The sequence below is a fragment of the Pristiophorus japonicus genome, chromosome 14, assembly GCF_044704955.1.
Source record: "Pristiophorus japonicus isolate sPriJap1 chromosome 14, sPriJap1.hap1, whole genome shotgun sequence".
Classification (NCBI taxonomy): Eukaryota; Metazoa; Chordata; class Chondrichthyes; family Pristiophoridae; genus Pristiophorus; species Pristiophorus japonicus.
Window position 1 is genome coordinate 116063272 of NC_091990.1, and position 26044 is coordinate 116089315.

At 42.6% G+C, this 26044-nt stretch overlaps 1 protein-coding gene across 7 annotated transcripts in view; it reads right to left on the reverse strand.

Moving 5' to 3' along the window:
- The window catches only part of LOC139280046 (doublecortin domain-containing protein 1-like), a 761217-nt gene that overhangs the window by 480151 nt on the left and 255022 nt on the right, over positions 1 to 26044 (reverse strand). For 6 of the 7 annotated variants that reach the window (XM_070899504.1, XM_070899503.1, XM_070899506.1 and 3 more), the window contains 7 exons: positions 21313 to 21411; positions 17247 to 17413; positions 13719 to 13841; positions 10584 to 10701; positions 6352 to 6498; positions 3369 to 3490; positions 766 to 826 (listed from right to left, as the gene is read on the reverse strand). In XM_070899504.1, coding sequence (XP_070755605.1) covers positions 766 to 826; positions 3369 to 3490; positions 6352 to 6498; positions 10584 to 10701; positions 13719 to 13841; positions 17247 to 17413; positions 21313 to 21411 — 837 coding nt within the window. The remainder of the gene's footprint in view (positions 1 to 765; positions 827 to 3368; positions 3491 to 6351; positions 6499 to 10583; positions 10702 to 13718; positions 13842 to 17246; positions 17414 to 21312; positions 21412 to 26044) is intronic. The other variant, XM_070899507.1, reaches the window with a different exon arrangement.

A 26044-nucleotide genomic window follows, 5' to 3' on the forward strand; every position in this document is an offset into this window, starting at 1 on the left:
GTAGTCACTGTTGTAATGTGAGAAGCGCGGCAGCCAATTTGCGCACAGCAAGCTCCCATAAACAGCAATGTAATAATGACCAGATTATCTGTTTTTGTTACGTTGATTGAGGGATAAATATTGGACAGGACATCGGGGAGAACTCCCCCTGCTCTTCTTCGATATAGTGCCATGGGATCTTATACATCCACCTGAAATGTCAGGTGGGGCCTCGGTTTAACTTCTCATCCGAAAGGTCTAAAATAACCAATTCCCTCCTGGATTCCTTGATTTACTGATCTAGAAAAATATTTTAATTGCATTCCATGAATTGTTCTTCTGCACTATTTCTGCAAATTTGGTTTGCCCAGTCTATGTGATGGAGTGCTATAAGTAAAAGCTATACTTTTTACACAGTGTGTGCATTTTCTGTTAGATGGGCTAAATGCACATTCTAAAAGTGTGGGGAAATGGACAAATGAATACTTAGAGTTTTCTAGTGCCAAGAGAGCGCCAAATAAATTCCAAGTTGTACAAACTATGTAAAGCTTTGTTACAATATTTAAGAAATATGGGACAGGATTTCCTCTGGGTTCACTGTTTGTAGTGAAATTGTCGATGCATTTGTCATGGAGATGCTTGTGGTTTCACTACAACTAGTGAACAGAACACATCTGACCCCTGTGAAAGAGATTGTGATATGACAGAAACAGCATTTACTGCAGTGATTACATTAGAGCTCTTCATTTAAATGAATTATTTCAACATAGGAGACGCAACACAAACCATGGAGTAAATGTGACCAGCTGTGCTAAACCCCCATTGCTGATGCGGACTTTGTCTCATTCTGTGGAAAGGAAAATGAAAGAAAGGGTAAAAATCTGAGTTGCATTGAGAGTATGGAGACTGTCTTACTTGCTACAGTAGTGCGGTGGTTATAGAACTGGATTAGCAAAGTAAAAGTCAGGAGTACAAATACCACCTTGGCAAGTTATGACGTTGAACTCAATGGGGTAGAAGTTTATCTTGGGCGGGTGAGCAAAGCGGGTGGTGACGTACTGAGGGCCCATTATAGGCCCCGCCTGTAATGTATGCACCTGTGAATATGTTCACAGGTTTGTAGAGCTGTTGCATTGTGAGTGGCTTAGCCAGTCACGTAATGTCCACAAGACTCAATAAAACCCCTGTCAGTTGAGTCTAGGTCATCCAGGATGAGGTATGCAGTTGTGAGCCTAGTGAATGAACTGGAAATATGTAGTGTGATTTTAGTGTAATAAAATAAAACCATTTTATTTAGTGTAATAAAAAGGTTTATTAACCTTTGTTAATAAACCAACTAGTTCTTAATAGCAATGTGTTGCTATGAATTCTTAAGCAAAGAACCCATGAAGCAAATATATTACACCGCCCGCTACTGAGTTCTATTGACGTTAATGGAACTGAATACCAGGCGGGGAGTATAACAAGCAGTCCATAGGATAGCGTCCCTTAGTACGTTAACCCCCAAGACACATTTTTACCCCAATAAATCGGGTAAATTTGTGGGCTGGAAACAATCATGACAGCTGCCAGACTGTTGTTAAAAAGCCAACTGGTTCACTATTGACCTTCAGGGAAGGAAACCAGCCACCTCTAACCAGTCTGGCTTACACTCAAATCCACCACATGATTGACTCGTCATGCCTTCTGAAGTGGAGCAGCTAGCGACTGAGTTGTAAAGTTCAAGGAGAGGAATGCTCACCATCACCACCTCAGGACAGCTAAGGATGGGCAATATATGTGGTTTTGGTCAGTGCCACCATAGCCCAAGAATAAATAAGTAAAACTTATGCTGACTGTAACAACTACAGGGTAGAAACTCCTGTTGCGGGTGATTTCCTGCATTCAACGCACTTATAACAAATTTTTCTCTCTGCTATTTTAATAGAAGTATGAACCCATTTATTTTATCCCATTTAAAGTGAATGGGCTAATAGCATCGCCATTAAAATACTGCACAAAGATATTGGTTATGTGCGTTCAGCATTTGTATAGTATTGTCAACAGTAATTTCTATCCCATAAATCTAAGCCTACTGGATTGAAATCATGCTGTGTTATAATCATAACAAACATGGTAACAGAGAGGAGCTCAAGAGCAGTATGGATAGTGGACTAGCAGCAGCCTCCTTTCTTTCGGTCTGGGCTGTTATTTGGTACTGGGCGCAGGAACAGAACCATGCTACAAGCTTAAAAAAAATGTTTGGTCTGTTTTATTTTGGAAGGTAGTTCTGAACGTGCTCACTTTCTTTCAGATTCCTAAAGAAAAATAATATTCACCCTAAGGTGCAATTGTGAACAAACTGCTCTGGCAACTTTTCTTTGTGTGAATTTGCTTCTGGGTCTCTGGACATCAGCCTCCTGCGGAGTGTGTCTCAGAGCAGTCACGGTTGCCAAAAAGCAGATGTTTACAAATGAGGGAACACGGCAGGAGGCCACAGACACAAAAGGGTTAAAAGAAACACAGCTCTAACCCAGATGACCCATGTATTTGGTATAAGTGGATGTTCACCCAATGGTGTCAAGTTGATATTGTGACAGAGCCACAAGTCAGTGAACATTACTACTAGCGATAATAGCAGATGAACGTTCAGAGTGTGAGGATGGCAATCCCCTGTTCACTACTTTAATGGAGGTGTTAAACTGGTAATATCTCCATGAAAACAGTGGATGAAGAGAGTCACATGAAATCTGTCTGCTATAATCACCAATGGTAATTTGTATCCTGCAGTCATCTCATTATCATAATTTTATGAGTCAGGAACATGTAAATACAATTTTTTTTTAATTCCACATTTATTGAACTGAAGACAGAAAGTACTGAATAATTCCTTTCTTCAAATAACAAGTAGATGCTGTTGGATGGATTGTCTGTGTATATATTTATACTGTTTTTTAAAAAAATATTCATTCACAGGATGTGGGCGTCGCTGATAAGGCCATAATTTATTGCCCATCCCCAATAAAAGGAGATGGTGAGCCGCCATTTCAGAGGGGCAGTTACGAGTCAACCACATTGCCATGGGTCTGAAGTCACATATAAGCCAGACTGGGTAAGAACGGCATATTTCTTTCCTAAAGGACATTAGAGAATCAGATGGGTTTTTTATGACAATCTGGTAATTTCATGGTCACCATTACTGAAAATAGCTTTTTAATTCCAGATTTATTTATTTAATTAACTGATTTTAAATTCCCCAGCTGCCGTGGATGGGATTTGAACTCATGTCTCCCGGATCAGTCATCCAGGCCTCTGGATTACGAGTCCACTAACATAACCACTATGCTACCTGTATGCATGGTTATATCATAATCAGATTTAATGATTTTATTAGTGACGAAACTCTGTACCTTTTCTGCACAACTAACTTATATCCTTCCAAATCCAAGTTATCTTTGTTCTTCAACCGGATCTGTTGATCACTAACAGCAAGGCAGAGCTGTGGGACAGCGCGACACAGGATCATTCCAGCCTTTGCATCCAGTCCACAAAAGGAAAGTTGAGTAAGAGAAAAGAAGCAGAAGGTATGGTGAGGTCATTATGCTTAGATGGGTCAGGACATTACTATTCACAGCAAGTGAAACATCATACTCAACTCAACAGTTATTGAGGCCTGTTTGTAACCAGTGACCTCCCATACAACTATGGTGGCATTTTAAAGTTTACTACAGGCCTCTCTCTCGTCACGTGACTAGACATGACTATTCCATCGTACTCCGGCTGGCCTCCCACGTTCTAACCTCTGTAAACTTGAGGTCATCCAAAACTCTGCTGCCCGTGCCCTGACTCGCACAAAGTCCCGTTCATCCACGATCTCTGTGCTCGCTGACCTACATTGGCTCACTATCTCAATTTTAAAATTCTCATGCTTGTTTTCAAATCCCTCCGTGGCCTCACCCCTCCCTATCTCTGTAATCTCCTCCGGGTCTGCAAACCTCCGAGATATCTGTGCTCCTCCAAATCTGGTCTTTTAAGCATTCTCAATTTTAATCACTCCACCATTGGCGGCCGTGTCTTCAGCTGCCAAGGCTCCAAGCTCTGGAAATCCCGCCCTAAACCTCTCTGCCTCTCTTTCCTCATTTAAGACGCTCCATAAAATTTACATCTTTGACCATCTGCCCCAATATCTCCTTACGTGGCTCGATGCCAAATTTTGTTCAATAGTGCTCCAGTGAAGTGCCTTGGGACGGTTTACTACTTTAAAGGCACTACATAAATGCAAGTTGTTTTTGTTTCCTCTGGTCTTTGTTTTCTATTTCTTTTCCTCTTTGGTGCAAATGATACAAGGGCAACACAGAAATCTGGAACACCTGCTCCAAAAAGCTGTCAAGGCTGGGGGTAAATTGCAAATTGTAAAACTGAGATTGATAGCTTTTTGATGGGCAAGGGTATTAAGAGTTATGGAACCAAGGCAGGTAGATAGAGTTAAGATACAGATCAGCCGTGATCTCACTGAATGGCGGAACAGGCTCGAAGGGCTGAATGGCCTCCTCCTGTTCCTGTGTTTCTGTCACTTGATACTGTCCTTCACATTTGCACACTAGCCACAAAACACCACAGGATTAAAAAATGAGTTTCCCGTTTCAATGGGGAGCGGGAATATTTTATTGATCCTTGGGGATTTGGAAGCAGAAGTTTAAGATCCCTAGTGGCATCTTACAATTTATCGGGAGAAGACTCGTTAAAAGCCCAGGCTACGTATCCCTGTTCCTCGAAGTCTGTGGGTGAATTCTGAAAGTAAAACACCAGAGCTCTCCCCAGTTCTGACGAGTGGCCATCAACCTGAAATGTTAACTCTCTTTCTCTATCCACAGATGCTGCCTGACCTGCTGAGTATTTCCAGCATTTTCTGTTTTTATTTCAGAGCTCTCCCAATGTTATCTTACCTTAGCCCTGTGTAGAATGGAACATATTTTCTCATTGGCCCAGTTTTAGCACAAACTCTTAATACTTTTGCACCAAATTCCTGTCTGTTTTAATGCAGCCATTAACTCCATTGGAAAATATACCCCTATACTTTATTTCAAAAAAGCTCTTCACCACCGATGTCAGCGGCATCTTTAAATGATTCTGCCATCCAAACTCATCCAGTTGATCATAGAATGGTTACAGCTCAGAAGGAGACCATTCAGCCCATCGAGCCCGTGCCGGCTCTCTGCAAGATATAGTTTGTAGGAAAATATTCTTTCAAGGAAAATGTTTCCAATTCTTCAGGCCTCCCTCTCATCACATGACTAGACATGACTATGCCAATGTGCCTCCTGGCCTGCCTCCCACGTTCTACCCTCCGTAATCCTGAGGTCATACAATATTCTGCTGCCCGTGTCCAAACTCGCACTGATCCCTGTTGGAACATGGTTCCACAGGCACTGGCAGTCTGCTGATACCTTGCTCAAGTGGCCACTCATAGCAATGATTGTCAGCTGGCTGTTTTGTCTTAAAGGGGCCCATGACAATGCAGCTCAATCCTGCCCTCACAAGCATATTTCACTGGATAGATGTCTTTTTCCCCCCTGAAATATTCTCTTAATTCTTTGGATCCTCTTTGAAACAAAATGTTCTAGAATATGAGATACAAACAACATGGCATTGCAACAAAAAAATATTTTTACAATGCTTTTCTTCTCCAAATATTCCTCATAGACCCAAAGACGTTTACAGCACAGAAGAGGTCACTTGGTCCGTGGTGTCTATGCTGGCTCCTTGCTAGAGCAATTGAAAGCCAATCCCACTGCCTCGCTCTCCCTATAGTCCCATATCTTCCTCTGATTCAAATATTTATCCAATTTCCCCTTAAAAGATGTAATGCTCTCTGCCTCAACCACACCCTGTGGCAAAACATTCTCTGCTCCAATAGAACATAAGAAATAGGAGCAGGCGTAAGCCATTTGGCCCCTCGAGCCTGCTCCAACATTCAATAAGATTATGGCTGATCTTCTACCGCAACTCCACTTTCCTGCACGATCCCCATAAACCCTGATTCCCTTAATCTATCGATCCCTGTCTTGATTATGCTCAACAACTGAGCATCCACAGTCCTCTGGAGTAGAAAATTCCAAAGATTCACTACCCTCTGAGTGAAGAAGTTTCTCCTCATCTCAGTCCTAAATGGTTGACCCCTTATTCTGAGACTGTGACCCACTGTGTAGCCCACTGTGTAAATAGTTTTTTCTTAACCTTTCACTTCACTCTCTTTGTGACAATTTTAAACTGATTCACTTGTGACATTTGCTTCACCCCTCTCGGATATGTTCGACAATATTGCGAGAGTCACCAGCCTTTTAAAACCTGAATCTAATCAATCCGACATCAAGTATTTGACTAGTTCAGTACCTTTGCAATGACCCACATATGAGATAAAGACAACCTTGACGGTCCTACTAAAGTCTTGTTTTTCTTTTGCTCCTTTTTATCGCAAGCAGCTTTCTCGTTCCTCTTTTCAATAGTAATCGAAGGGTATATGACCAGCTGGGGATCGTTCTGTTCGCAAAGCATAAAAGAAGACACTGAGTTGGCATTTTTTTTTTACGTCCCCGTCCTATTTTCACTGGCTCTCACCTTCTTCTTCTCTGCGTGCTCCACCACACCATCCGAAGCCTCGTTTCTGGCTGCTCATTCTCTCCCTAACTTCCATTTAAAATGGTACTTGTCAGCCGCAGCGAAGATAAACACATCACAAAGCAGTATTGTTTATAGCACAGGAGACACCAAACAGCGGGTCAGAACACAAAACGCTACAGCTTTACAATCAGACAAACTGCTGGAGTCAGCAGCTTGCAGCTACACGGCAGCACAGACTAATTATAAGCTTATTTTTCAAGAGAGAGAAAAGAAACATATTGAAATACTTGTTAAATATGGGGAAAAAAGGGGGAGTTAAATCTAGTTGACATGGGGAGGCAATGCAAAGTGTAATTGTATCAGCAGGCATTTTGTTATTGCCAGTGATAATGCCAGGCACATTCTCTAATATGGCTAACCATTAACCAGTTAAAGCTGCAATCTCTCCCATGTTTTACAGTTTAATAAAGTACTTGACAAAATACCACTGTGAAAACCAAGGGGTCGAAATTCGGTCACGCCATTTTTGAGGCGGTGTCACCGCCTGAGTGCTGATTTTACTGCCAGGCGTTGGGCGCAGGCTCCAACGGCCAAATTCATTTTTACACCCAACGATAAGAGAGCAGTGCTAAAAAGAGGCATTGCACACTCATCCTCGGGCGAGAGCTCAGGAGGTCGACTGAATCTCACACCAGGAGGCTGCCGCCATGCTAGCTGGAAAACGGGAAGAAAAGGTAAGAAAGAAAAAAACCCTCAAACTTCTCCCACACACACACAAATTTCCCCACTATTAAAACTAATGAAAAAATGAAGAAATAACTAAAGAAAAAAAACGTACTTTGCTCTCTGGCCGATTCCACCCGAGTTCTGCTGTTTACTCACCACTATTTCCAGGCTGTAAGAACGCCTGTCGGGAAAGCCGACGTTCAAACTAAATATCACGATAGAGGCGCCAAGGATGTGTTGCACACTGGATGACGTCACCACGCGGGTGGCATTAGCCGGCACAGCGTTGCCTCTTGGCGACTCTACCAAAGAGCCAACCGAATTTCTCCGGCGCCGTGGATGCTGCTTACCGTTGAAGGTAGGCCTTTGCTGCCCGTTAGCCGCCTAGCACTGGTGCTAACGGGCGGCGATATAAAGCGAATTTCAACCCCCAAATCAGTTTGAAAATGTCTTCTGTTATGGAAAGCTTGTTGTAGCCCCGTCACTTTTCTGTCAGTCAATTGAGCGGGAATGGCTTAATCTACGCTGGCTTCTGTCGCTACTCTTGAATGCCTTCCTCCCCGCCCCCACTCCCAATACATAATGTGAGAAGTAGATGATGTACCGTGCTGTGAAAACAAAATAGGCCAAATGTCTATAACTGTCTTTCACCTAATATCTACGCTGTTATGCCGTAAGCTTTGGCCTGGATGTCTAACTCAGATATTGACATTTGATTTGCTTTGCTACCATATGAAAGAAGAAGACCGAATGATGAGATCCTGATCTGGAATCTACCATCATGGAGAGGCAATGAGCATAGGCTAGGCCCTTTCCCAAAGAAAGACAGGTGTAATATATTTGCTTGATGGGTTCTTTGATAAGAATTCATAACAACGCATTTCTATTAAGAACTAGTTGGTTTATTAACAAAGGTTTAACAATCACACTACACATTATCAGTTCATCCACTAGGCTCACATCTTGTCGTGGACCCCCTGAATCCAACTGGCTGGGGTTTGATTGAGTCTCGTGAACATCACGTAACTGGCTAAGCCACTCCCAACTCAACAGCTCAACCAACCTGTGAGCATCCTCACAGATGTATACATTACAACAGGATAAGTTGACGGGCCAATCACTCTCAGCTGCACTTGAGCATTTCCTCGGTGATGACAATAAAGAGGCTTTGATAGAGGCCTGGGAGAAGGTTGACTGTTGGTGTACTGGCCTCCAGATGGCGATGGAAGTAGGAGGAGGAGGGAGGGCCCATGAAAGGAAACTGGCCTAGCCCTCCAAAGATGGCCAAGGGGTTGATGGAAGACAGCATGGGGTCTGGGCAACCTTCCCCCCCACCCCCCCAAATGTGGCCAGGCATTGGATTTTCTGGTTGGGCAGGACAGATGGGCACCAGACATGCACCTGTAGTGCCACAGGAATATGTCTGCTCCATGCATCTGAGGTGCCCTCCCACCCTGCAAATTCCACCAGGGTCTGTGTTGGAGGGCACCTATGGGCATGATCCTGATGTAACTAGTGGGACTATGTCCCGTGGATTTTCAGGGGCAAATGCCTTCAAAACAAAGAAAAGGATTTGCATTGATAACATAATTTGTAATCATCAGGTATATTTATGTGAATCGCAAGTTAACTGAAATGCCCCACGAAACGCAGGTCTTGAATCTGTTAAAGCAAGAGTGGAAAGGTTCAAAAGCACTTGAGAATCACCTTTTGCTGTCGCTCATGGGTAGTCTGGAGTCTGGAGCGCAACTGTAATACAAAGCTGCTGACCAGTCTCTTTAAGGCCACTGCTGAAGGGTATGGAGAGAGGATGGGAGAATGGGATTAAATGGATAGCTGTGCTGAGAGAGTGCTGCACTGTCGGAGGTGCTGTCTTTTGGATGAGACGTTAAACCGAGGCCCCATCTGCCCTCTCAGGTGGAAGTAAAAGATCCCATGGCACTATTTCAAAGAGCAGGGCAGTTATACCCGGTGTCCTGGCCAATATATATCCCTCAATCAACATAAAAACAACAGATTATCAGTTTGCTGTTTGTGGGAGTTGCTGTGCGCAAATTGGCTGCCGCGTTTCCCACATTACAACACTGACTACGCTTCAAAAAAATAATTAATTGGCTGTAAAGCGTATTGAAACGTTCGGAGGTCATGAAAGGCGTTATATAAATGTAAGTTTATCTTTCTTTTCTTATAGAGTGCCAGCAAAGAAATGATGGACCAAATGGCCTTGTTAAGATTCTGTGATTTTATACCCTGTGGGCAATGGTCTGATTCGGCAAATCAAGTGAGCTGTAGCTGCTTGTAAACTTCAGAGGTCAATTAGAGCACAACTGTAACTAAGTGTAAATATCTGGCTCCAGGTCAGAAGAAACCCTCACGATATGGCCAGTTTTCGTTTCCTATTTTTAGGCCTCTGGTGTGACATTTGGAAAGTGAAGTCGTAAGTGTGACACACACACACACGACGTAAGATTTTTACATACATATAGATGGAGTCGCTAGCAAAAGAGAAAATAGAACCCATCTTTTCACCCATTCGTTCTGCGTTATCTGATCAAGATAAAGCCAGAAAAAAAAATCAATCTGCACTGCTCTCACCACCTACTGGGTTATTCAACGCAGCCCAGATATGATTCTCAACACACATCTTTCACCCATCTCTCAGCAAAGGAATACTATCAGATATTGGGATATCCGGGAACAGGCAAATCGTGGATAATATATACAATACAAATTAAAGTAGTACTGTCAGTGTCACTGCATCAATCCACAGAGCAGGTCATGCAGATCGAAGGCCTTATCACAACCCAACTTTACATTATGCTTTGCACACTCTGCCAAACAGCTGCCGCAAAACATACAGATAAAACAGTGTCTTTACTAATATTAATAAAGAACGCTGGAGCCAAATATTCTCTGCCCCCAACGTCAACCCCTGGGCGGAGATTGGCGCAAAAGGTCCGATGAAGGCGGATTCTGATAGGACCAAGGAGCGATGGCTTCGGCACTGATGACAGATACTGGATTGCACCCCATATCCCATGCTCCCTCTAGCGGGTACCCAAGAAGTGCCAATGCTTGCATGGTTATCTATTGAAGATATTTAAATCAGTTGACTTTGGCCTGACCCTAAGCGGGGTCAGGAACAGAGGTAACCAGTGCCCCTACTGCCACACTTATATCAGTGGAGTAGGGCTGAAGGGTTTCAGCTCCAGTACAGCAAACATCACAATTAAAACTAGGCCAGATTTAGTTAGCAGTTGAACCAGAGTATTACTCACCTTCCATTGAAGGAATTGGCACTTCCTTGTCATATCCATCTTTCCATGACAGAGCTGATTCATTTGTGCCCAGTCATACTTTTCTGGGAATTCTGTGCACACTTCCCAAGTCTCACACCTACAAAGTCAATCATGAGTTGAGACCTTTAATTTTTTTGTGCATTCTATCAACCACAAGATTTCCTCATTTTAACTAATTCTTTAAGATTCTTTTTCATCTTAAAATTTGTCTTTCAATTTACGACAGCATTTTCTTCACTTAAATAGAACAACATAAAAACACAAACGGTCGGAAACTTCCGAGGTAGCTGTGAAACTTCCTCGTGCCAGCTCTGGATCAGTTGGTAGCACCCTCGCCTCTAAGTCGGATGGTTGTGGGTTCTAAGTCCCATTCCAGGGACTTGAGCACATAAATCTAAGCTGACACTCCAGTGCAGTGCTGAGTAAGTACTGCGCTGCCGGTGGTGCCGTCTTTCGGATGAGAAGTTAAACCGAGGCCCCACCGAGGTGAACGTAAAAGATCGCATGGCACTATTTCGAAGAAAAGTTGGGGAGTTAGCCCCGGTGTCCTGGTCAATATTTATCCCTCAATCAACATAACAAAAACAGATTATCTGGTCATTATCACATTGCTGTTTGTGGGAGCATTCTGTGCACAATTAGGCTGCCGCGTTTCCCACGTTACAACAGTGACTACACTCCAAAAATACTTCATTGGCTGTAAAGCGCTTTGTGACTTCCGCTGGTCATGAAAGGCGCTATATAAATGCCAGTTTTCCTTTCTTTAGGTAGAGGTGTTGGAATCTATCCCACTTACAAGGGAAAAGACACAACAAAAATTTGGTTTTCAAGCTCTTACTGTCTCTATTTGTTATCAGCTTCATTATTTGGTAGCACTCTTTCCTCTGAATCAGAAGGTCATGAGTTCGAGCTCCACGATACACATAATGTATACTGACACTTCAGCACAAGATTGAGGGAGTGCTACATTGTCATAGCTACCATTTTTCAGATTGTTAGGGTGGACTTTACATAGAATCTTGGGAGTACAGAAGGAGGCCATTCGGCAGTACAAATGTGTAAAATTTTCCTTAGGCGGGGGGGGGGGCCTTGGGGAAGTCTAACTCTGTGTGGGTGCTGTTCTTCCAGATTAAAATGGCCAGTAAGCAGCCTCCAAATGGGAAGCCGGTTTTAAAGAAAGACTTGCATTTATATAGTGTCTTTCACATCCTCAGGATGTCCCAAAGCGCTACACAGCCAATTAATTACTTTCTGAAGTATAGTCACTGTTGTTTTGTATATGAATGTGGAGGCCATCCTTTGTATAGCAAGATCCCACAAACTGCACCGAGATGAGTATCCCATTAATCCACTTTGGTTGACGGGCAATGAGAGAACTCCCTGCTCTTCTTTGCACAAGTGTCACAGGAACACATGAACAGGTAGACAGTTTAACATTTCATCTGAAAGACGCCACCTCTGACAGCGCAGCACTCACTCAGTGCTGCATTGGAGCATCAGCCCGGATTATGTTTTCAAATCCGAGACTGAGACTTCCAACACGTTATGTAAATCAAGTCCTTATTCCCAGTTGGGGCTGGTGTTAGGGACGGTTGGGAGGAATGCTTAACACTGCTCTTAACATTGTAAATGGGATGGATCAAATCTTGAGGAAAGATCCCAGATTATCCCATAAAAAAGTATACCATTGTTTTCATTGGAAAACTCTTATCCATACGTCATGGGTTTCACTCATCAGTGGCTGGATGCACGACTCCATGTGTAAAGCACTAGGATCCTGCCAGTGATGCACATTAACATATAAATAGATGCTTATTATCAGTTAGGGGGGGAAGCACGTTCTCATTAACTTGCACGGATCTAAGGCTGTGGATACTAACAACTTGATTTAGGATCTATCCACCAATGAGGGAATAACAACAACAGCAACTTGCATTTATACAGCACCTTTAATGTAGTAAAACATCCCAAGGCATTTCACAGGAGCATTATCAAACAAAATTTGAACAGCACTAAGAACACCCCTTTCCAAATCCCCCGGCTAAGCCAGTATAAAAGAAAGACAAGTGCAAATAAGACTGAGTTCCCAGGGTTTAATGAGCTGGATTGGCAGGGATGGTCACCACATATAGACAACCTAGCCTTCAACCACTGGGAACTCAGTCTCTGCTGGTATTCTGTGAACAACAACAGCAACTTGTATTTATATAGCACCTTTAATGTAGTGAAACGTCCCAAGGCGCTTCACAGGAGTATTATAGATTAAAAATTTGACACATAAGTAGAAATTAGTGTCGGTGACCAAAAGCTTGGTCAAAGAGGTATGTTTTAAGGAGCGTCTTGAAGGAGAAAAGAGAGGTAGAGAGGCAGAGAAGTTTAGGCACGGAGTTCCAGAGCTTAAGGCCTAGGCAACTAATGGTTGAGCGATTATAATTATGGATGTTCAAGAGGGCAGAATTAGAGGAGCACAGACATCTCGGTGGGGAGGGTGGAGGGGGGTTGTGGGGCTGGAGGAGATTACACTGATAGTGAGGGGCAAAGCCATGGAGGGATTTGAAAATAAAGACGACAATTTTGAAATCGAGATGTTGTTTAACCAGGAGCCAATGTAGGTCAGTGAGCACAGGAGTGATAGGTGAGCGGGACTTGGTGCAAGTTAGGACACAGCTGAGTTTTGGATCACCTCTAGTTTACGTAGGGTAGAATGTGGGAGGCCAGCCAGGAGGTCGTTTAAATAGTCAAGTCTAGAGGTAACAAAGACATTTCCAATTCGAAAAAGCCATAAAAATGAACGGAATAATAGAACAGGTTATACGGCACCTGTTATTCCTTTGTTCCTGAGAAAGAACTGCATGCTTGTTGGGTTTATGGGGCCTTTGCACTTACAAAAATATGGCAATAGTGTAAAATCTTGTCTAGATCTCCTAGCACTCCTGTAAAAGGCCATCGTGACGTCCCCGTGCCAGCAGAACAGATGACTGATGAGTCTCTTATAACCAATGAGATAGTCTCAATTCAACGGCTTTCACATTTAATACTGTAATTCATTAAAGCATGTCTTAATGTAAAAAGGGTGATCTAACATATTAATAAAATGTGGTCAAAGCATCATACTTTTCCAAGCCAGTTAAGGGGCCATCGTATTCCAGAGGAGTTTTATAAACCACCTTCTGGTCCTGCTCCATAACTCCTATTACCCGTTCAAACCTCACACAGAGAAATGGTTTGCTGATGCTCCTGTAAAACAGACAGACAGCAACAAGTAATTGTCAAGTTTTCAATTTTTTTTGTCTTTCCACCGCAAAATGAAATTACAAAAGAAATAAAGCAATTAACTCCAATGCACACGTGAATGTTATTTTATGAAATGATTCAACTACGTTATCGTTAAGAGCCCTCAATTCCAATTATTTATACATTTAAAACAATCTATATAATTAAGGATTCCAAAAACAAAACAAGAGTTAAAAAAAAATTGATGAAATGGTAAAATAATTGAAATAATTACTTTTAAAATTTTCAGTGACCTCTACATTTATATTACCACAGGACTCTGCCCGAGGATTATTTTTTGTCTCAGTCTGTCCCTTCCTTGACTATTTTACACTCCTTGCATCATAATTGTACTGCATATAATATAGTTGACATGGGTAGCTAATTGGAATAAAAAGAATATATACATAATTACAAAAAATGAACTATTGGAGCTTTCAAATTAATGAATGATCTAATTTGCAAGATTAGACATTATGCAATCCTTTACATGATAAATTAATTTGGATTGCAGCTCGATTCCGTCACAGAAATTGTACACATCGTACAATAATAATTCTATGTACATTTAAAAAAAGGTTTTAACCCTTCAGGTGTCACATGTACAAATTTTTGTCATACTTAAAAAAAAAAGCAATTAGCCTGTAGTTGATTTTAGGATATGCCCAACAGCAATTAGCCTCTCTAATTGACCTCAAGACATATCTATTCAAAGCAATTAGTCCTTGTGACCTTTAAGGCACAGGCTGATTAAAACGCCGATCCACCTTAGCAGCAGAATAATACATTGCATACTACATGATGTAATGCCCTTGTCTTTATAAAACAGTACATGTTCCAGCTTCCAATGTGTGGGAGATCTGCTGGTCCTTCAATATTTTTTGTGATAGTTTAGAAATTCTACATTAGCAATAGTTCAGTATTTATAATAACTTTCCTGGTGTTGAAAGTCCAAAATATAGATCAGAGAACTTTCTAAATGGTGAAAAGCTAGAAACAGTGGAGCTCCAAAGAGACTTAGGAGGTCCATGTACATAGATCATTAGAATGTCATGGACAGATACGTAAAATAATCAAAAAAGGTAATGGAATGCTGGCGTTTATATCTAGAGGATTAGAGTACAAAGAGTTAGAAATCATGCTGCAGCTATACAAAACCCTGGTTAGACCACTCCTGGAGCATCATGTTCAGCTCTAGAAGGATAAATGGGCTTGGAGGGAGTGCAATGTAGGTTTACCAGAATGATGCCCGGAATCCAAGGGTTAAATTACAAGGAGAGATTACACAAGGTAGCGTTGTATTCCACGGACTTTACAAGATTAAGGGATGATTTGATCAAAGTTCTCTCGATATTAAGGGGAACTGATAGGGTAGATACAAAGAAACTATTTCCGCTGGTGGGGACATAACTTAAAATTAGAGCCAGGCCTTTCAGGAATAAAGTTGGCAAACACTTCTACGCACAAAGGGTGGTAGAAGTTTGGAACTCTCTTCCGCAAACAGCAGCTAATGCTGGGTCAATTGTTAATTTTAAATCTGAGATTGATAGCTTTCTGTTAACGAAAGGTATTAAGAGATATGAGCCAAAGGCGGGTATGCGGAGTTAGGTCGCAGATCAGCCACGATCTCAATGAATGGCAGAACACGCTCCAGGAGCTAAATGGCCTCCTCATGTTCCTATGTTCCTATTGTGTTTAATTCCAGAAATAAAGATTGCAGAACACCAATAAAAAATGCATATTAAATTTATTTATTTAATGAAACTTCAGGGAGACATCGAGTTGTCCTCTCCTAAGCTTAGTGACACAAGCTTGTTCGTTAAAATAGCTGGCAGAGGGAAGCTCAATTTTGAGACACTGCAGTTTGGCCATGTCACACTCTTCGCTTATACTGGTACAGGGTTCATACAGAACTGCTCTAAGACTTCACACTGCATATTCTCATTCACTTTTAAAGACTCACAATTTTCATGAAAAAGCATGAGACAAAGATCCCTCTCCCCCTCCTTGTTCACAAACACACATCGCAATAATATTACACATCTTAATAACAGCGTGAAAAAGATGATATGCCTTTATCTCTCCGCAAATAATAAAAGGTTTTCAAGGTGCTTTACATGAACGCGATGTATAATTGTAACATATTCCCTCAGTTCATGATCCTGGTCAGTTTCAATCCCCTTATTTTTTTTTTAGGGACAATTGAAAGAAAGTAAATAATTTACTGACACAAGCACCGAGGGGGTTCATTTTTAAACGGTACACCGGCGGAAAGCATTGTCTACCCAGTAAGAAACCCGCCTGATTTTCGACCTGCTCCTCCGGTTTACCAGCCAAGTGGTGAAGAGAAAAATTACCCACTGAGCCAACAAGGAGTCCACTATATCCCCTCACTTGCTGCTGAAAATGGAAATGAACGGAAATGAACAGCACTGGCTTTTTTCCTCAAATCTGCCAGAACAAACTGTGTTCTTCATTCTTTCCCAGTCATAATTACTCCGTGAATAGAAGATTCCAACCTTGCATTTTTAGCAGGTTATAATAACTCAATTCAGAAGAATCTCACTGATAAAGCCTGTAAAAAATAAAGTACAAAAACTATACAATATGAAGCTGCTGATATATATTTTTTTCTTTTTGATCTTAGTTCAAGCATCTCTCTCTTAAAAAAATAAAATGTCAGATTTGCAGCCAAGGTTTGTGCTTGTCAAGCCACTCAGTTTGGATTTGTGCTTTGGTAGTTAATTGAAGGACTAGTGACACACACCATCGTACTGCTTCCCCCTTCTCTTATAAGTAGATTGCATCGCATCAGAAGGCAGGCACAGAGAATTCGGGTCCCATCTATTTGTCATTCCATTTATTGTCACTGGTGCATAAAAGGTTAAGACGTTATTGGGAGCAACACAAACAATGGGGACTGTGTTGTCAGAGGGTTTGATAAAAATTCACTTCAGATACTTTTCAATTACTGTCCATTTCGCCTTAAAAAAATGGACAAAATACGAATGCAGTGGAACAGGTCAGCGCAGCCCCTCAACATCGACAGGATGATGGGCTATGCCCCCTGTAGTGTTTCCATCTGCCATCATTAAGGTGACTATTCAAACATGAAAAATTCCTTCTCGGAGTGCTGACAGGCAGACATCAGGAACTATGACAGGGCTCTATGGATAAAGCTAGACAGACAGAGATGTCATGCTTCCTCCAGTACGTCTGGAGACACAACCCCAGAAAAGGAAAAAAAAATGCCAGGGATGTAATAAAAAAGTTATTACCTGGGGTTGTGCATTCCCCTTTGCAGCGAGGTAACCGAAGGGAAGGTCAGCCCGCGATTACACAGAGATAACAATTGCATTTTCATTTTACCTGTAGTCCTCTCCATAAGACACCCAAACCTTCTGATCGTTTTCAAGAAAAAGGGGATTTGTTATTTCTTGTCCATTTTCATCAAACAGCCGAGTAGGACTAAGGTTGAGACCTGAAGCATGGTATCCCGGGGAGCACTGAAGCCTTTGGCAAATCATCTGAAGCAACTGGGATAGGGCCGGAGAAAAAAGAGAATGGTTTGAAAAATTGCTTCAGGTCTTGTGCAATTGTAATCCTAACACATATTAATTAAGTTCAAAAAGAGTGCTCGGGGAGTGTGAAATGATTGAATTGTTTATCTTGTTGTACGAAACCAAAGAGAACACAGGCTTTTTACCAGCAGGGGGTGCAACAGTATTACCATTGGCTCTGACCCCCAGCTCCTGTGTGCTGGTTTACACACAGGGGATTGCTCAGTGTTATCATTAGTTACCTGCTCTTCACTTTACTCTTCTCCTCAAGACTGGGTTCATGATGTCGACCCCATCCAGCGCAGCCTATATATTCATTTTTCCTCGGAACCAGCGCACAGGCAGACAATGATACTGAGAAACTGAGATCGGGTCCTTGGGGGGGGGGGGAGGGCGGGGGGTGATTGTCGGCTGCCAGTCGCCCGTTTCTAGCCTGAATAACAGGCGGCCAGTAATTGACAATCGGGGAGGAAAAGCACCATTGACACGAAAATCCCACCTGATGCAATAATCAGGCCGCTCTTAAATATGCAAATTAGGTTCCTACACGGTTGCTAAAACCATCCAATTGCAATTTTCAGGTACAAAGCGGCCCAGGTAATTAAAAAAAAAAATTCAGTTGGTTTTGATTGTGCAGGAGTGCTCCTGCGCTCTCCCCTCCAAAAAACTCCGGACCATAGCCTTCTCGTTCAAGGGCACCCCACCTTCGATGACATCCCACCCACCTCATTCGAGGGCACCCCCCACCCCCGCGCTGCTCATTCGAGGGCACCCAGCTACTCCCCCACCTACCTTCTGAAATCTGACTAGCCAGCTGGCACACTGTATGAGGGGCTGGGAATGTAGCATAGTGGTTATGTTTTGGGACTAGCAATCCAGAGACCTGGATTAATGATGCAATGCTGTGGAGAATTTAAATTCAGTTTGTTAAATACATCTGAAATTAAAAGCTAGTATCAGGAATAGTGACTATGAAACTACTGGATTGTCATAAAAACCATCTGGTTTGCTGATGTCCTTTAGGGAAAGAAATATGCTGTTCTTGCCTATATGTGACTTCAGAGCCACAGCAATGTGGTTGCCTTTCAACTGCACTCAGTTGTACCAAATTGCTACGATAAAGTCAGCACTGTGCAAGTAACTTCACCTCATGAGCTGCAGCGGTTCAAGAAAGTGGCTCACCATCACCTTCTCGAGAGCAATTAGGGATGGGTAATAAATGCCAGCGATGCCTGAAGGAATAAAAAAAATCCGGCGCTCCCACAACTAGTGAGCTGCAGTTCACTGGTGGCATGTCAATGAGGCCAACCACACGCTGGGGCATAAGTTGAATATCATACCCCAACATAATGGATGAGGAATTGACTGCCGTGCGATTCTTTCCCTGTGCCTATTTGGGTGATAATGCTATGGAATGGAGCATCCTCCATTTTACGGTCAGATTATAGCAAAGTAAAGCTCCCTCCATCATGCCACAACAATGTACCAGTCCCTAATTCAGAATCGTCTTACACCAGTCTGACAGTTTTCTATTTCCTACAGTCCATTATAGCCTCTCTAAGTGAGGCCAGTTTAGTGTCAATTTGGGTCCTTTTGCACTGTGGCCCATGCCCTCAAGGAATTGTGTTGAGGGTGCCAAAGCTCATTTCACATAGGGTCATTACATCCATCCGGCACAAGAGGCCTCCATCCCATCAGTCTGCTGGATTGAAATCTATGTCTGTAATGTATTTGCATCATGAGTTCTTTGCTGAAGAATTCATAGCAGCACATTGCTATTAAGAACTGGTTGGTTTATTAACAGTGGAGTGGAGGAAGTGCATCCGGGAGGGCACTGAGCACCTCGAGTCTCATCGCTGAGAGCATGCAGAAACCAAGCCCAGGCAGTGGAAGGAGCATGCTGCAAACCAGTCCCACCCTTCAACGACTTTCTGTCCCACTTGTGACAGAGACTGTAATTCCAGTATTGGACTGCTCAGTCGCCTAAGAACTCACTTTTAGAGTGGAAGCAAGTCTTCCTTGATTTTGAGAGACTGCCAATGATGATGGGTTTATGAACAAAGGTTTAACAATCACACTACACATTACCAGTTCATCCCCTAGGCTCACAACTGTATACCTCATCGTGGATAACCTAGACCCAACTGACTGGGGTTTTATTGAGTCTTGTGAACATCACATGACTGGCTAAGCCACACAATGCAATAGCTCTACAGCATCCTCACAGGTGCATACATTACAATGTCCAATGTTGTAAGGCTCGTGCTTAACTTACTGCACCACCCAGTACCCATAAAAGTGAGATTGAACAGCTTTGGTTCAAGTTCAAGAAATACTAGGGGTAAAATTAAACTTCAGTAGGGGCTCACAATGCGTGGTGGCAGATTGGCTGCCCATTATACACCCAGTCTGATTTTAGTTCCTATTGAGTCTATTGGGCAGCCGATCTGCGACTGCCCGTTTTACACCCCTGCCAAAGTTGAACTTTACCCCTCAAAACCAGTCCATACAGAGTATCCCTTCCCCGCAGAGCTGGATGGGGAAACATCAGTGAACCATTCTGGGCTCCTCTCCGGTGCCTCCAAGTGGACGGCTATAGAGCAGCAATTAACTAAAGTGGCAGCCGGTAATCTTCTTGGGAATAGCGCACACTGTGAGTTGTGAAGGAGGATAGAAAGAGACCAGAACAAAAAAAAAGAATTGCCAAATGTAAATTTACATGTGTTAGAAACCTGCGCAGCACAGGTGTAGAATCATCCTAGAGTCTTAGATATTCATAAAAAATATCCATATAATATTCAATATTGAATGGTTACAGCACGGAAGAGGGCCATCAGCCCATCGAGCCCGTGCCAACTCTCAGCTAGTCCCACTCCCCCACCCTTTCCCCAAAGCCCTGCAATTATTTTTCCTTCGAATACTTAGCCAACTCCCTTTTGAAAGATAAAATTTCCTCTACCTCCGCCACTCTTTCAGGCAGTGCATTCCAGATCTTAAACACTTCCTATATCGACCAGGCACAATGGTGCGGTTCCAAAGAATGAAGCTGAATAATTTAGATCTTAAATCTGCTTTCTCATTGTTCAATAAATGAAAGCTTTAAATGGTTGGACTCTATCTCAACGGGATACCTACAGTAAGCGAACGCTGTAAAATTATTAATCACGGCAGCTTTTCCAGTGGTTATCACAGAACGCTAACTTAAATATAGAAAGGTTATGAAGGCAGATAGAATATGTTTCCTATTATACGGTGAGCACCCGGCCAAAGCGAGTTCTCAGCGCCTCTTGTTGTGAGGCAAACCAACTGCAGATGTGGGCAGCCAACAGTAGAGACTAAACAGACAATTTGTAAAGAGGGTCAATTTAACCTAACTCCCTTGGTGGGAAACCCAAGGGATCGGGTGAAACTCCAATTTGACACCCAGCCCGACACGACTCTCCGTGGATTTCAATGGAGAGTAAAATCAAGCGGGGTGTAAACCAGCATTGCACCCAATCCCATCAGTTTCTCGATTGCCGAGTGTAATGTATTTGCTTCATGGGTTCTTTGCTTAAGAATTCATAGCAACACATTGCTATTAAGAACTAGTTGGTTTATTAACAAAGGTTTAACAATCACACTACACATTACCAGTTCATTCACTGGGCCCACAACTGCATACCTCATCGTGGATGATCTAGACTCAACTGACTGGGGTTTTATTGAGTTTAGTGAACATCACATGATTGGCTAAGCCACTCACAATGCAACAGCTCTATAAACCTGTGAGCATACTCACAGGTGCTTACATTACACCGAGTTTGGTTAAAATGTTATTTTATTTAACCAACACTATTATCATTATTGCAATAATATATTTTTTAAATCCTTACTCTTTCCATCATGTATTTGACATTGTCAGCCTCTTTCCCAAAGTTCTTCATGTTAATATAGATGAGAACCTCTCCTGTGCTCTGACCATTCCGATACACCTAATAAATTAGTCAAACAAAAGTGATTACTGTCTGCATGTGTGTTAATATCCAGTTACAGTGTGGCATTTCCTGGAGTGCTTTACGGTATTTTGAAGTGATAAGGTGCCATATGAGTCCAAGTGTTATATTTCTAGATGTTGAAGTTTTCTCATCTGCCAGTGTTACTTAACAATGTAGATAGACAGATAGAACTTGCATTTCTACAGCACCTTTCATGACCTCTAGACGTCTCAAAGCGTTTTACAGCCAATGAAGTACTTGTTTGAACTGTAGCCACTGTTGTAATATAGGGAATCACAGCAGCCAATTTCCACACAGCATTCTCCCACAAACAACAATGAGATAATAACCAGATAATGTGTTTTTTTCAGTGATCTAAATATTGGCCAGGACACCGGTAGAACTCCCCTGCTCTTTTTCAAAATAGTGCCTCTGGGTCTTTTATGTATACTTTGACAAGGTAGATGGGGCCTCAGTTTAACGTCATTAGATTGCATGATCAAACCTGTTGTGGGGCTTGAACCCGTGACCTTCTGACACAGAGACAAGAGTACTACCAACTGGGTTAAGCTGGCACTTGTAGATAGATAGATGGACCAGTTTATGTAGCTTGATGGTCATTTAGGCGAAGGCTGATAACTCATTAACCTATGGCGCACCAGCCAATCAAGCTTCATGCAGACAATTGGCTGGCACACTGCTGAGTGAGTTCAGCAGCAGCTAAACTGTAAGTGTGCCAGATACCCAGTGAATGTAAGACAGAGTTGCAAGAAAGTTGAAAATATTGTCAGAGAGCAGGGAATGTTATCTACAGAAAGGGTAAATGGAGCACACAGAATTACCAATATGGTGTTCAAAATCTGAAGAAGGGCTGCATAACAACAACAACTTGTATTTATATAGCGCCTTTAACATAGCGTAAACATCCCAAGGCGCTCCACAGGAGTACTATGAGATTAAAAAAATTTGACACTGAGCCGCATAAGTAGAAATTAGCGCAGGTGACCTAAAGGTAGGTTTTAAGGAGCGTCTTGAAGGAGGAAAGAGAGGTAGAGAGGCGGCGAGGTTTAGGGAGGGAGTTCCAGAGTTTGGGGCCTAGGCAACAGAAGGCATGGCCACCAAATGATGAGCGATTATAATCAGGGATGCTCAAGAAGGCAGAATTAGAGGAGCGCAGACATCTCGGGCGGGTTGTGGGGCTGGAGAAGATTACAGAAACAGGGAGGCTATGGAGGGATTTGAAAATAAGGCTGAGAATTTTGAGCCATTGTTTAACCAGGAGCCAATGTAGGTCAGTGAACACAGGGGTGATGGGTGAGTGGGACTTGGTGCGAGTTAGGAGAATAACAGTGGTAACATCACTCTGTTCAAGTACTGCAGTGATTTTCTGTCCGAAAGGTTTCCCATTTTCAGTTTCAGTAAATTCCCATTCCCAGTTTCATAAATACAGACACTGCCAGGCCAATACTGCCCACATAGGTCAGAAGATTAGCTTTGCATTGCAGGCCATGCATGCATTCAAACTCTAAATCAGTGGGACAGAACCAGAAGAATCATTAACAATTAAAAAACCATCATAACAGTAATTGAACAAAGATCAATGTCATTAATAAATTTTAGACCACTTAGCGACAAATACATTTTACTGACCCGTTGACATGCAAACAGGAGACTGGTCACATTTCCACCTCTGTCTTGTTTTGCAAGCCACAATTAGCCCCAAGCATCCCTGAAATTAACCCAATCCGGTGCAATTCAAGTCAGTTTGGCTTCAGAATTCTGTTCAATACTCGCCTGCAATACTAAGTATATCAAACCTCCTAGTGTTCTCATTGACTTTTGGCCTTTGAGGTAATGATGAAGCTGGCATGTTGTGAATTTCATTTCCTCTTTGTTATTTATATTATTCGTTCATACTTTTCTGTCACTCGACAGCTACGTTTCTGATGCCGGTAATACCAAGTAAAACTAGACATATACCTTGAACCCCAAAATAATTTGTTTCATTTCACTGAGTAAAGCAAATTTCTAATCTTGTTATATTTTCCATTTTCGTTTGGAGATCATGATTACAATCATTTTCACTTCAGTGGTATCTCCATCTACATCAAATATTCCCTGTAACAATGGCCAGGAATAAATATGACTCTTGCTCTTCCCAATAGCCTTTCCCACTGGACTCTGTCTTCCGCCAAGTCTGTAAGCCTTTGATCTATATGATAATGTCCACTGTCTTAAAGAGATTGCAAGTATGGGCCAAGACTACATTAAATCCAGTAAACACATTATAGCAACATGGGCAATGTTAACTCTTTTGGTACATACCTCTGCAATGAGAAAGCATAAGAAAAGTATAGCCCTGCGTCATTGGTGACAAGGCTAGCTTCAAGAAATCATTATGAGGCCACTCAGGGAATATATGGTTCCATCAAAACCCAAACCCAAAACTTGTGAACATCATTTATATCGGAAGGAATTCTTCGAGGCTGGATTTATGGTCCATCTACAGAAACTCCCCTCTTTCTCTAAAGGCAATAATTATTCCATGAGCACCAATAGCCCTTGGATTCCTCGCCCAAGCGGCAACTTTCACATGTGAGCCTGGACAATGTGTGCGCGAGTATGCTATCCAATCATGAGGGGCATTGTAGCCAAACCTGATCCACTCCTCATCCAACATCAGTAATTAGCTGATTTTCCCCTCCATAGTCCAAAGTCCCCAAAGCCAATGATGGGTTCCCTGGGTTAGTCCAATCTTAGGTTTCCTACGTCAGTCCAATCATAGTTCCCTGGGTTAGCCCAATGTTGTTTCCCCAAGTTAGTCCAATCTTTGCTTTCCCAGGTTAGTGCAATCTTAGGTTCGCTCATTTACTCCAATATTGGATTCCCTGTGTTGGTCCAATCTTTTCTCAGTTGGATTGTACAAGAGCACACGAAAGGCACTAATCGTAGAAATTTACAGCAAGGAAGGAGGCCATTTCAGCCATCATATCTGCGCTGGCCAACAAAGAGCTATCCAGCCTAATCCCACTTTCCAGCTCTTGATCTGTAGCCCTGCAGGTTACGGCACTTCTAGTGCACATCCAAGTACTTTTTAAATGTGGTGAGGGTTTCTGCCTCTACAACAATTTCAAGCAGTGAGTTCCAGACCCCCACCATCCTCTGGGTGAAGATATTTCACCTCAAATCCCATCTAAACCTCCCCCCAATTACTTTAAATCTATGTCCCCTTGTTGTAGACCCTTCTGCTAATGGAAATAGGTACTTCCTATCCACTCTATCCAGGCCCTCATTTTATACACCTCAATAAGGTCACCCCTCAGCCTACTCTGTTCCAAAGAAAACAAACCCAGCCTATCCAATCTTTCCTCATAGTTAAAATTCTCCAGTCTAGGCAACATCCTCGCAAAACTCCTCTGTATCCTCTCCAGTGCAATCACATCTAATGTTCTACATTGCCAACAAGAACCTAGGTGTCATTTAACAGGGGGTACGAGAGTCCTGCCTGAGGTGTATATGCTACTTACAGAACTAACTACTCTTTTTTAAGATTGTTTTCCGTCAGTAAAAAATGTGGGCCTAAAAATTGGGGAAGGTTGGAAACCTGTCAGTAACATTGGCGGCCAAGGATAATGGCCACTGGCCGAGAGAGCACCGACAGTACGGGCATTTTGGGCCTGCTTGCTAATTATTATCAGTGTGGCGGTGATTTGCTTGTGCATTGCACTGTTTGCAGCGCTAATGTCAGAAGGAGGTCAAAGGTCGCCTCGGTCTCCCGTTCACAGTGTAGGGCAATGGCGAAAGAAGGAGCGACCCAAGCAGTTGCTGTACGTGCTCCAACTATATTCGCTGCTGCCTGACGTTTGTCAATCTTTTGTTTGTTTATGACACGAATGCAGATAAAAGAGATCTTATCATAGATTATCTTCAATCACTGCAATAGAGTTCATCCATTGATTTACTGACCCACAAACACTGCAGGCCTCCTGGAAAGATGCCAGAAAATGCAACACCCTGCCACTCCGCCACTGATGAGCAAAAAATGAAAGTTTAAAAGAAGAACCTTGGCAAAGGAGGCGTTTCGAGTTTCGGCATCCATCCTCATAAGTTCTGCCTGACTCCTCACTGTTGTTATCGCCGCCGAAAGACCTTTTAGCGGCAGCTAATCTTGCCATGATTTAGCGCGGGCGGCAATGCGAGCGGAGAACTTCAAAATAGATGAGCTGATGTCAACCCAGCGTTGCACATTGATCGACGTCATGTTCCCCGTCATTACTCATTACTCACACTGATATCAGTTAACGGCAGCAGTGGCGACCTGCCGAAATTGGCGGCTGCCATGGTACCCGCCACCAGCTGGTGGAAGAGCACCGGACGCCATTACATGCCGCCAACAGGTGGATTTCTAGGCCAATTTGTCTGGAGTGATAGATTTGGAGTGTGGGTGTCTGATGCATTCTGAAATACTGTCTGTTAAAATAGCGCACTGGGGAATGCTTCACAAAAATGTTAAGTACTTGTACGCTAAATGTTGACGACATCCTAATATGAACAGAAAATACGAGAAAAGTAGCTTCTAAAAAAGCAAGATGAAAGACACTTAGAAAGTGGCTATTCTGCTGAGCTTTCA